This window comes from Humulus lupulus, chromosome 9 (genome assembly GCF_963169125.1).
Source record: "Humulus lupulus chromosome 9, drHumLupu1.1, whole genome shotgun sequence".
NCBI lineage: Eukaryota > Viridiplantae > Streptophyta > Magnoliopsida > Rosales > Cannabaceae > Humulus > Humulus lupulus.
In genome coordinates, this window is record NC_084801.1 from 119605103 (window position 1) to 119618919 (window position 13817).

The following is a 13817-nucleotide window of genomic DNA, read 5'->3' on the forward strand; positions in this document are numbered from 1 at the left end:
TTTATTTCTTAAAATGAATAAAATATTTTAAAAAATATAATATATAAATGATGTTGAGAAAAAATAGAAAAGTAAACATATGGTATAATGTAAAAATTTGAGATAAATTATAAAAATGTATGTTTTTGTGATATATTTTGTAATACACTTTCTCTATAATATTTAACTAAAACTCATAAAAACATCATCTATGAGTTCTTTTATACATATATTTATAATAACTATGCACAAACTCTAATTAATCCATATTTACATTTACATATCATTTATATAATATTTTAATATTATTATTTTTCTTTATAAGTTTTCTTTCTCCATTTAGTATATATTTATTATTTCTTTTTTTAAATTATTTTATTTTACTTTAAGTAATAAAATATGTTTAAAGATATAATATTTAAATAATGTAGAAAAATATATAGAGAAGTTGATGTATGGTATAATGCAAAACTTAGAAATAAAATAAAAAAATATGTGTTTTGAGAAGATATTTTAAATAATAGAATAGAACACCTATTGAAAATGCTCTTAAGATAAATTGATACAGCAAGAAAACAGAAAATTTTATGAGTAATACTGAGTGGTCGAATCCATTTAATAAGAAATAATCAACAATATATACTAAATATTTACAAAGACCATAACTCATAAATACTCAAATTTCTACCAATCAAAATCATAAATACTCAAATTTCTATCAAACAAAATCATATATACCCATACACACTCAAATATTGTAAAACTTGAAACAAACCTTAATAGTAGCAAAATCCAAGTCTAGAACCTAATCTGGTTGCCAAGCCATTTTACAGATCTAATCATTTTTATAAAAAAAGCGATTGAACATCGGATTTAGAAGGAAGAATGAAATTCAAAGAAATAGAAAGATAAAGAAGAATGAGAAAGTGTGTGCCAAAATCTAGCACAGAGTAGAGAAAAACTTGACGTCATGGAAGAGGAAGACGAGAGAGAGAGCCATAGTTCGTGAAGAGCAATGTCGAGAAAAAAAATCTGTTTAATTTTTTTTTCTTTCTGAGAAGTCTGTATTAAAAATTTTTAGAAGTAAGGAATTTCTGTTGTCAAATTTTAATAGATTTTAAAAAAAAAATTAAAAATAAAAAGTAAAAACCGGGTTACCGAACATAATTTTTAGTTTTATTTTCTAATTTTTTATTAAATAATTAGAAAACTAATTTTTTAATGGTTACCAAATAGAGCCAATATGTTTTTGCCCTTTTTTACACGAGCATTGTCCTAATGTTTATTATAACTCATTAATCATTTTGGCTCACAAGACATATTTTTTATTTTTTTATTTGAAAAAAATAACACTCATAATATCTATTGACTAATAAAAGTCATATTTTTTGTCAAAAAAAAAAAAAAAATTCATCTTCTAAAAATTAAAAGAAGTTGGAAGCTTTGAACCCTCCAACAATGGCGGGGCAAGACAGCAGCAACCTCCATTACTGGGGAAACATAGACGAGCAAGACTACTACACCCAGCAACGAATCAAAGGCTCAACCTCCTACTTCACTTCCCCAAGAGGCCTCAAGCTCTTCAATCGTTCATGGCTTCCGCTCTCATTCCCTGCAACCCCTCCTCGTGCCCTAATCTTCATGGTCCACGGCTACGGAAACGACATAAGCTGGACCTTCCAAGCCACGGCCATCTTCCTCGCCCAAAACGGCTACGCCTGCTTCGCTCTCGACCTCGAAGGCCACGGCCGATCCGACGGTCTAAAAGCCTTCGTCCCCTCCGTCGATCTAGTCGTCCAAGACTGCCTTTCCTTCTTCAACAACATCAAAAAACAAGATCCCCAATTTCAAAACCTAGGGCTTCCTTCGTTTCTTTATGGAGAATCCATGGGAGGAGCGATCTGCCTCCTGATCCACCTTTCCGATCCGGAGGGCTTCGACGGCGCCGTTTTGGTCGCACCCATGTGTAGAATCAGCGATAAACTGAAACCCAGATGGCCAATTCCCCAAATTCTGACCCAATTCGCGAGGCTGTTCCCAACCCTAGCTGTGGTCCCGACGGAGGATCTGATGCCGAAATCGGTGAGGGTGGAGGAGAAGAAGGTGGTGGCGGATCGGAATCCGATGAGGTACAGAGGGAAGCCGAGGCTGGGGACGGTGGTGGAGCTTCTGAGAGTGACGGAGTATTTGAGTGAGAGGTTGAAGGAAGTGAAGGTGCCATTGTTGGTGGTGCATGGGAGTGGTGATGTGGTGACTGACCCTCAGGTGAGCAGAGCATTGGTTGAAGAAGCTGAGAGTGAAGATAAGAGTATAAAGATATATGATGGTATGATGCATTCTTTATTGTTTGGTGAGAGTGATGAGAATGTTGAGATTGTCAGGAGTGATATTCTTTCTTGGTTGAATCATAGGTCTAATGATAATGATACTACTTCATCAATCATTATCGATTGAATCGATGGTTTTGGTTTTGGTTTTGTTTATCAAAGTTTGATTTTTTTTCAATGTAGGTTATGTATATTGTTTATAGTGTTAATTTGATCAGTATTGTTATGGGACACTTGCGTTGTTAGCCAACTCTTTTAGCTTTGGTGTAGATTATGATCATTACAACAGTTTTTTATTTATAGATTATATAATTAACTCCATATTGATTTAGAAGAAGATATAGTTGTTTTTGTTTTGAATTAGCTTAATTGGGAAGGAAGGCTATGTAATATTTTTCAATTTCTTCCTTTCAATTTATCATCATCAATCATCATTGATTAAATAAATGGTTTTGATTTAGTTTGGTTAATCAAAGTTCGATTATTTAATCAGGTTTATATACATTGTTTATATGGTTAATTTGATTAATATCTTTCGCATATGATTTTTGAGCATGGGTACTTGTATTAGATTTAGTGTCCTACAACAACAAAGCATGTGCTCGAAGTATTAGTGTTGATTTTTAACATAATCGTTATAAGATTACAAGAGTTTTCTTAGGAGAAATTTCACTTTTTATACATACTAATAGAAATAATTACATAACAATTCTAGTACTATTCACAATTTCAAATTGATGTTAAACATTCCCCTATTTCCCAAAATATCCCTTTCATTTTCCACACCTAAAAAAATCAACCTCTCACTTCTATCTCCACTCTCTTGGTTTATCTCTCTCTCACTCTCACAAAAAACCTAGATCTGTCGAGCCCACCTCCGTCGAGCCCCAACCCTGAGACCCACAGCAAAACCAAGACCCCCTCTCCTATCTCTCCGTCGAAACCAAGACCCACAGTGATTACGAGACTCACGTCAACCCATTTCCTCCAAAGTTTGACAATCAAACGTAAAATCTTGAACTCATTTCAATTTTTGAGAGAGCATATTGTTGAATCTGTGATCTGTGGATTGTGTTCATCGTTTTTTTGGGATAATGGCTCGATTGATCTGTGGTAATTGATGAAACTAGCTCGATAGGCTCGATTATGGTTCGATATGAGCTCGATAGGGTAGGCTGAATGGTTCAATACTTACTTGATAGGATAGTTTGAATGGTTCGATGGTTTGAATGATTCGATAGTAGGCTTGATATAGTTAGGCTCGATGGAAGCTCGATATAAGATCAATGGTATATCTTATATCGAGCTTCCATCGAGCCTAATTTTGTTATTCACAGCGTCGAGTGCTAGATCTCGTGACTTGACCTGTAGACGGTGATACCGCCACCTTTGGAGATGTGATCTTCTCTTATTCACTTGTGTTGTTGGCGGAGAGGTCGGCGCCTGTGTTCTGGCTCTGGGGGGTGTTCCCTTTCTCAATCCTAAAAGATTAGTTTTAATAGTGGCTCGATGGCAGTTCGATAGAGGCTCGATGAATAGATCGATTGAGCTCGATAGGGCTCGATAACAACCCGATATAAGCTCGATGGCATGGTTTATTTAAGCTTTTGATGATTTTTTTTTTCAAATTATGTTTTACATTCTCTTTTCTTACCAAAAAATTTTCATGTGTTGTTGCAGATGCTTAAGTTGGCTATTTCGTTTAATGATCACTTTTCTGTTCGAGTCACATATCGGCGCAGTAGCACTTTAAAGGACATTAATAGTAGTTTTGTGCAACTCAGGTTGATAGAAAGGGCTAAAGAATCCCCTTTCAAGAAGTTTTTTTGGCTTTAGATTTAAATTTCCTAGGAGTTTTGGTGCATTGGCTACTTTTGAGGAAAATTTCCAGTAATAAAGAAGATGAGGTGCATTTTTTTCTAGGGTCGAAGTCTTGTAGATTTGACATGGGAGAGTTTTCCCTGGTGACGGGGTTGAATTTCAGTCGCTTCCCATCACCAGAAGAGTTGGAGGAGCGTAATCTCAGCGACTGCTTGATAACAGAATATTTCAATGATGCTGAGAAAGTACAGCTCTCACAGGTGAACAATGCTTTCAAGACTTGTACTGTTGTGGAAGATGTATACAAGCTTGGTCTTTGTTTGTTGGTTGAGGGGGTTCTGAATGCCATAGAGGGCAAGTTGCATATATGAATAGATCGATTGAGCTCGATAGGGCTCGATAACAACCCGATATAAGCTTGATGGCATGGTTTATTTAAGCTTTTGATGATTTTTTTTTTCAAATTATGTTTTACATTCTGTTTTCTTACCAAAAAAATTTCATGTGTTGTTGCAGATGCTTAAGTTGGCTATTTCGTTTAATGATCACTTTTCTGTTCGAGTCACATATCGGCGCAGTAGCACTTTAAATGACATTAAGAGTAGTTTTGTGCAACTCAGGTTGATAGAAAGGGCTAAAGAATCCCCTTTCAAGAAGTTTTTTTGGCTTCAGATTTAAATTTCCTAGGAGTTTTGGTGCATTGGCTACTTTTGAGGAAAATTTCCAGTAATAAAGAAGATGAGGTGCATTTTTTTCTAGGGTCGAAGTCTTGTAGATTCGACATGGGAGAGTTTTCCCTGGTGACGGGGTTGAATTTCAGTCGCTTCCCGTCACCAGAAGAGTTGGAGGAGCGTAATCTCAGCGACTGCTTGATAACAGAATATTTCAATGATGTTGAGAAAGTACAGCTCTCACAGGTGAACAATGCTTTCAAGACTTGTACTGTTGTGGAAGATGTATACAAGCTTGGTCTTTGTTTGTTAATTGAGGGGGTTCTGAATGCCATAGAGGGCAAGTTGCATACATGACGAGATATTCTGAAGATGGTTGACGACGTAGACTACTTCTTCAGCTATCCATGAGGGAAGTACTCTTATGAGAGGCTTTTATAGTCTTATAAGAAGGACATGGTGAAGCAAAATGCCAACTATGACAACAAGAAGGATGCCAATGTGTAGCAAGAGTCCAAGTACAGTATGTATAGTTATGCCCTGGCCTTACAGTATGGGCATATGAGGATATCCAGCAGCTTGTGACGAAGTTTGTTGTGAGCTCGGGAAACATGGTCCTGAGGATACTTAGTTGGTCGCATCAGAAGAACAAGGATTTCACCAAGTCTGTCCTCTTACCGATGTTATCTAAGAAGAATGTAAGTTATATTTTATTGACATTAAATAATTATTTTTATCTATATGCTTACCTTTTATGATTATTTGAGTTAACCAAATGTTTTATGTTGCTTGCAGTTGATCATCCTTTCGATGTTGAAGCTTCGACTAGCAAAAAATGACTATTATTTATCGTTTACAGAGGGAGATCTTCCCCTTTATCCCGGGCTTGGCCAGGATCCCGAGGAGGCTGATGAGGAGGAGGATGCGACTTTTGAGAAAGTCGTCGAGATAGTTTCTCAGGCAGCCGAGGCAGTGAAGATATTTGATGATCCAATGTAACCACCTGTGATGAAAATATAGAGGTATTCAGGAACAAGTGGACCACAGACTTATGGTATCAAAATTTGTTACCTTGATGATTGTATATATACAAGTGTTATACCCAAAAATTGGAGAATGCATCCTAGGAGGCTAAGGAGAATGCATTCTAGGAGAGCTAAGGGGAGTGGTCCTAGGAGATCCCAAGGAGGATGTGGTCCTAGGAGACCCCAAGGGAGTGGTCTTAGGAGACCCCAAGGAGAAAGTGGTCTTAGGAGACCCCAAGGAGGATGTGGTCCTAAGAGACCCCAAGGGTGTGTAGGAGGCAAGCCTCCCAAGGTTTCCCAAGTGTTGGCTCGAACGTGTCCAAGGTAAGTAGCTGAGGAGGAGGAGTCTCATGCAAGAGGAAGGAGACTTAGATTTTGATAAGGAGAGCCTATACAATGTTCGATCGGACATGTTTGGGAGATGCTAAAGGAGAATGCCTTGATCTTGTCCAAGGTGAGATGTTATGGAGGAGGTTGCCTCAATGTTGTCCAATGTGAGGTGCTAAGGAGGTTGCCTCAATGTTGTCCAAGGTGAGATGCCAAGGAGGTTGCCTCAATGTTGTCCAAGGTGAGGTGCCAAGGAGGTTGCCTCGGACCACCTTGGTTCGAGGAGAAGCCAAGGAGATTGGTTCAAGGAGGAACATAGCATGCTAGAGGAGAGTGTCATGTTAGAGGAGAGAAGTGCATGTCCTACCACCATGCACGTTCAACCCACGAAAACATGTCCTACCACCATGCATGTCCTACCACCATGCATGTCCGACCAACACTTGCATGAGTGGTCAGTAGGAGGTGGATCAACTAGCTAGAGGAGACTAAGTCAAGATTCACAGAAACAGCTTCAACAACATACGCGGGAAGCTCTCATTCTTCCCACAAATGGGGGGTTTGTTACATTTCGAATTTTGAATGTTTAAATGTAATAAATATAATAAAATATCCCTATCATAAGGGGATATCAGTTGAGGATCCCAGGCCTATAAATAGAGAGCTTATGGGATGAGAGAGGGCTCTTCTTCTGCTTCTTCTTTCTAGAGAGAGAAAATTGGGACTGTGTATTCTAGAGAGAGAAAGTTGGGTCTGAGTATTCTAGAGAGAGAATTCTTGTATTTTTGCAATTTGTACTGAAGAAACTCAGTTGGCTCAGTCCATCTGATCTTGAGTACAGGTTTATAAATCACAACTCCAAGTGGATTAGGCTATTACCGACAATCGGGGCTGAACCACTATAAAAATCTCCTGTGTTATTTACTTTTCTTGTTTAAACTGTCTGTGTCGTTTTTATTTCTCTTGAAGGCTTGTCGTATTTGACATTCTCACGTCGTTGGCTAAAAAGACAGTCAACAACAAGGTATTTACATGTGCAGCTTTTTGTTCACATTTTTTGTAACTTTCATATGGATGTTGTCAAGCTATATCGAATATTATCGAACTAATATCGAGCTATATTGAACTGTTATCAAACTTATATCGAGCTTCAATCGAGCAATATCATTTTCATATCCATTATTTAGCTGTTATCGAACTAATATCAAGTCATATCGAACCATTATCGAACTAATATCAAGTCATATCGAACCATTATCGAACTAATATCAAGCTAAGATTTGAAGTCAGTTTAGAAGCTAAGTTAACATCCATATTATCGAGTTCATATCGAGCTACTATCGAGTTCACGTCAAGCTACAATCGAGCCCATCGAATTTACATCGAGCTTAACATAACTTTTAAGAAAAATTTAAGAAAAAAGAACGGAAAACAAGCTACGTTATTAATACAACAAGTCCAAATGGGAAAAAAAAAGTGTATAGCCTGGCTTTGCATGTAGCCTTATTGTGGCCAAGACCACCACACATACTACACTTGCGCTCTTTGCGAATGATTTCGCCATTCGATGGAGTGCGATTTGTCTTCCTTCTTCCCACCTTTTTCTTATTCGGCCGACCAACTGGTTGTTTCTCAACAGGAACCCCAACTTGCATTTTCTCTATGTTCTCGGGAATTTCCCAATCGTCCTCATTGCCAGTTGGGTAAATTATTTCTTTGTAAGACTCCCTCCGCATCTCAATAGTGTAATATGGGAAACACAGTGAGTAAATGCTGACACTGCGCAGGATGGATGCAACCACACCATGAACACAAGGGTAACCCATTATTTGAAACATGCCACAGGAGCATGATTTGGTCATCAAATTCACCTCACCATCACCTTCTGGGTCTACCACATGAAATTCGAACTGTCCAAGAAGGTGGAATTTCAAGTACCTTGCATCATCTGCAATGTCTGAGACATCTTTCTCATATATTGTTGCTAATTTGGATGTGCACTTGTAACGCCCTGGATAGCCAAGACCGTTACACTGTGTGTTTATAAAGTGACTGACTTGCTAATCAAGTCGTTTAATTAAACACGTGTTATTGAAACTATAAAGGAACTAGGGTTAAAATGTTTTGGTCTCAAAAGTCACATTTTCATAAAGAAACATTTCATGTTTACACGGGATCCCAAAAACATTAAGATTAAAGACCGTTTACAAAATACATAAGGTTTAAATACAATATCAAGCCATATTAAGGCAAAACAGACAGTTAGGCAATCCCTATCCTGATCCACTCCTCGACCATGGCGATCGAACAGCTGGCTATGTACATTCAACCTCGCAACTCTCCATCTCAGGATTGGTCCAACTTGCCTTTGCTTTTACCTGCACCACGTAGCACCCGTGAGCCAAGACCCAGCAAGAAAACACAACAACAGAGCATAAGCAATCAACAGACAAATCAATATCTCATATTGCATCACATATTCTCAACCATATAAGCATTCAGTATAATCAAGTATTCCACATACTAAGCATATCAGCTCATATAATATATCAGTTCACAAATGATAACTAGGGCTAGCACCCTCAGGCCGCTCCCTCCGTTATCCCACTGACTCCGGCCCGCTTAAACCGAGCTCAGTGAATATTAAGCTGTCCTCGGCTACCAATGGCCAAGTCGCGCCCTGTGCGCAAATATTGTGTACGGCACCCTTAGGCCACTATCACATGTCCCATGGCATAATACCATCATTGACATAATACAAATATCGGGAGCACTTAGTCCCATCACAAACATATATCCGGGTGCAGTTTTCTTACCTTTCAATTCGCTAGCTTTGATCACTTTACTCCTTGAGCACGATCCCTCTCGAGCCCTAGCGCTCACCTAAAAACAACCATAGGTTAAAGTCATCACCAAACCTAAAGTCCAAAACCTAGCCTCAGGACCAATCCCGAGCCCCCAGGAAGTTCTAGTTCCACCAAACAAGGTGGTAGAATCAAACCTCAAACCCTTGGTCAAAAACCCTTGAAAATAACCCTAAAATCTCTTTCTGAAGACAAGGTAGCGCTACAGCGCTCATTGGAGGGTGCTACAGCGCTACAAGCAGAACCAAAACACCCTCAGCATGCATGGCCTAGCACTACAGTGCCCAAAGGCTAGCGCTGTAGCGCTAGTCACAGACAGGCAACCTCCAAATTTTCCCTCCTGCTATTTCCTCGAACCAAACTCAACCAAAACTTCTCCAAACCTTCACCAAACTCAAAAACAACCTTATTAACACACTCCACTCATCCCAAGCACCCCAAATACCCAGAACTCAAGCACATGCCTCCCTAATCTCGAAATTCACCATAGCCACTCCTAGACATCAAAACTCAGCAGAAACCAGTTAAACATCAAAGTTAGAAGCTTAGAATTCATACCTTTAATGGGAATTCGATTTCAAGAGAACCCCTACACCTCCTTAGCTTGCTCTTCCTCAACCTCTGGCTTGAATTCCCTAAAGTTCCCATCAAGTCCAGCTTATACACCATAGGTCAAAAACCAAAAACCAGAAGAAGCTACAAAGTCTTACCTCAAGTGATGGTGTGTTCTTGCTAAACCCCTGCCAGTTCTTCAAGCCTAGCTTAGGATCCTTGATGTTCAGCCTAACCTAGCTCTCCTCTGAGCTTTGCTCCAAGAAAACCCAAGAAAAGTGGTGAGAGAACCACAAACCGACCCTAGAGAAAACAACTATGTTTTTCCTCCCTTTCTTTCCTTTCTTTTCCTTCTTTCCTTAGACTTTTGTGGTATTCTACCACTTCCACTAACATAAAGCCTTAGTAATACCCATCTTTAAAAAGCCAAATGACCTTAATTCCCTCCCTATTAATTCTAAACCCTTTAATCCACTTAGGGGCATTTTAGTCATTTCACCCCAATTCCTGCTAACTCCTCGAGTGTCTCTAATATTTACCGCTTAATTTCCGATACCTAATTAATCACCAATAATATTCCTCGATGTCAAAATAGACTCCAATATACTCACTAAATTCTCATTTATACCCCTAGGCTCACCCCGAGCCGGGTATAAATCCCCGCCATGACTTTTTCTCTAATCTGCTCACTAGGATCGTCTCAAGTCACAGATCACAGATATATCCACATAATAATGTGGTCTCGACAATTATCACATATATCAATACAGTTATGCCCATAATGGCCAAAATTACGATTATGCTCTTCTAACCTAATCAGGGCCTACATGCATACTAATACACATAGTCATGCATCTCGAATATTCAAGTAATCATATTACATGCTTTAAATCATAATCCTGCATTCTATTCATTAAAGTCGCACATAATTCCCATTATGCCCTCCAGGCACACTAATCAAGGCCCTTGAGCCTTATTAGCGAATTTGGGTCGTTACAACACTTCTCTACCTTCTCCTGATGCGCAACAAACCATGACTGAATTGTAAAATGAATGAATCTCACAAAATTAGTGACTGGGAATGTTCTTCCGTCTCTGGTTTTGTTGTTGAAGCTTTCAACATAGTTGCTTGTCATTACATTGTATCGATTCCTAGGAAAGTAAGCATGAGTCCACTTATCGAAGTCAATACCCTCAAGATATTGAGCTATGGAAGGATTCATTTGCTTTATATTGTTGAAGAACCTATGAAATTTTGACTTCCGAAATGCATATGCCGCATTCCACATCTCCTTGTGACAGTGATCAATCTTAAACTTAGTGATTACATTCATACTTATGTGATGGTAGCATGCATCGAGGTAGGCATCAGGGAAGACCAACTCAAGAGCATGAATAATGCTAGCATGCTTGTCTGACACAAAAGCCAGATTACCAACAACTTCAATTGCTTCCTTCAATTTCATCATGAAATACTTCCAAGAGTCATGATTCTCAGTGTCCACAATCTCGAACGCAATTGGAAGAATGTGGTTATTCGCATCTAATGCAACAACACACAACATGTGGCCACCATACTGTTGACGCGGTTCTTCGCCAACAGGTAATTAAGAAAAGAAAGAGGAAGGGATTAGTGCTTATGTTGAACCGAAATAGATGAATGATCTTGGAAATGGAATGGTGACACAAAATACATTTTTTTAGGTGGTTCAAAGGTTAAAATCCTTCTACTCCACCAGTCAATATTATTGCTATACACTTGGTATTCTTTTACAGGGTATTTTTTACATAATAGAATCCAACCCTTTGTAACTCCCAGGGTCTCCATATTTATAGGTGAAGGCACCTGGGAGTTGGTAAGAAGGTCATCTCGTGACCTTCTTACCTATCATGTCAACTCTGTGACATTCATGATTAATTCCTAAACCTGACACATAAGTGTGGTCAAATCAATAGGTAAGGGGATAATGGGCCACACGGCCCAACCCAGTCGTGGGTATCTGAATACGCACGTTCATGCTGCGTGTCTGAGAAGTCAGGGATATATCAGACACGTGATGTCTGATATATGCACGTTTACCTTGAGTGGTTGACTTTACAAAAGGTCACAGCTCCAACTCTAGCTCGTACCACGAGCTGGATGCTTCCCTCGACCTGCGGCCTTCAGAGTCCAGACTCAGTCCTTAAGCAATCTTGGCGAACCCTTGGGTTACCTCGAGCTAAGGAGGTAGGATCTTATGATGGCAGCTCCGGTCTTGGGGATGTCCACGTGGTAGTCATGATTAGGCCGTATCTCAGCTCGTTAATCAGCCCGTGGGAAAATCAGGGCGTACACATTCCTTGACTTCAAGAAAGTGTCGTCTACACATATAACATTATGTAAATCCCCTTCTACAAACTCCAAGTGAGAAGAAAAAGTAAAGAAAGTGATCGTCCTCTGTGACAAAATTAGTTATTGTACATGGATTCTTTTGCTGTAGCATGTACAAGTAAGAAAGTAACTTGGAGTACGATTCTTCAGGTGTCCCCCTAACATAACCGAGTGCATTCTCGCAGCATCTCCAAGCCTTCATATAACTCATATTGATCCCAAAATTATCCTTCATATCCTCATTTATGTTGTTTGTCGGGTAGCTAGTGCCATCAGTATTGTTTACCCAAAAATGGCTCCTGATGACGTGGCAAGAATTTATTACACGTGGTTGACGTGTGGTAGTGTTAAAGTGAAGGGATGCTGTTCGCCTATTGACCAGGTGTTTTTTGCCTCATCAAATCTCGTGATTAGATGCAACCAATCTGGTCGCATACTTCAGTTTAATTCCTTTAAAGATATGTAATCTTGTAATAACTACACTAATTATCTTTTCTCTTTATTGCTTTGATACACTGATATTAAGGATAATTAAGGCCCATTGGCCCATGTAACCCCCTTTAGCCTATAAATATGAATGAGAAGGCTCAAGGAATGGACTTTTGAACCTTGAACTTGAATACTCATAGAGAGAACATAGTGTGATTATCCACCGAAAAGTTATAATTCTCCTAAGGCTGGTGAAACTCAAGAACCCTAGTTCTTTGATCACGACATTAGGATTCAACATCAATAAGAACACTAATTGGACATAGGTTATTACCACACAATTGGAACCAAACCACTACAAATCATTTGTGTCACCTTCTTCCCATTTGATTTCATTTTGATTTCCTTTTTGTTTCTTTGTCATTATTTTGACTCCATGCCGTTGGCCAAATCGAGGGTCAACATTTTGGTGCTTTCATTGAGAGATTAGTCAAAAAGCTTAAAGAAAATCAAATGGTGAAGACATCTAAGAAAGTTGGACAGGCTGCTAGCGCTGCGTCGTCTCAAACTCCTCCTTCAAATATGGCTGAGAATGAACCACACTTGGATTTTGAAGAGGAGGAAATGGATTCCGAGACGCTGAGGGCAGCACTAGGCATGTTGCAGGATGAGTTGGCCAATCTGAGGGCCAATCAGGAAAATGCGGCAGAGACCTTGGCGCTGCAACAAAGGGAGATTGAGCATCAACGCCAGGAGCTAAATGAGCGGCAGGCAGAAATGGACCGTCGGCAAAGAGATGCCACAGTCGATCTTGAAGCAGCCATTCAATTGGCTAGAGGGCATGATGCGCCAGCTTCTCAACCGGATCAGCCACAAAGTGCACCACCGCAACGGGCCCCTAATCCGAGTCCTCCGATCCAGCTAGCAAGCCCTCAAAGGCCAAAGCAGCCACCTGTTGCTCAGGATGATAACCCAATTCGGGATCCTGAGCAACAGCCACCTTCTCAAGCTGGTCGCGGCAATCCCCGGTGTCAGAGGCAGAATAGAGTCAGGCAGCCGCCCTGTAGCCCTAGACGCCCGGGGGACGATGAGCCAAATCCACCGAGCAAGGGGCAACGTCCTTCTGTCCACAGAAGGCATGAAAAATCAGGCTCTGCGATTAGGGGCCCCCCATGGCATAATAATGCACGGGGACCCATCGACCAGCGCAGGCCTCCCCCTAACACTCAGGAAATGCCAACCAGAGGAGGAAACAGCATGACCAGCCGGTCGCGCCAAATTCGGCCGCAATTTAGAGACGGCCATGACTATAATGAGGCCGATTCTGGCAAGGGGAATGCTGGTCGAAGGCAAGAAGAATGAGGTGGAGATAGGAACCCCCCACCAAGAGACAATAGGCATGTAAGCCATAACGCTGGGGGGCAACCCAGACAGCATAACGTCTTTGATCA

General features: G+C 40.0%; 1 protein-coding gene across 1 annotated transcript; it reads left to right on the forward strand.

The window, feature by feature from the left end:
• Positions 1 to 1335: 1335 nt before the first annotated feature.
• LOC133802134 (caffeoylshikimate esterase) lies at positions 1336 to 2602 on the forward strand. The gene has a single exon (XM_062240391.1). It carries the CDS (start codon positions 1438 to 1440, stop codon positions 2431 to 2433), a length of 996 nt encoding a protein of 331 aa, XP_062096375.1. The 5' UTR covers positions 1336 to 1437; the 3' UTR covers positions 2434 to 2602.
• Positions 2603 to 13817: the final 11215 nt, after the last annotated feature.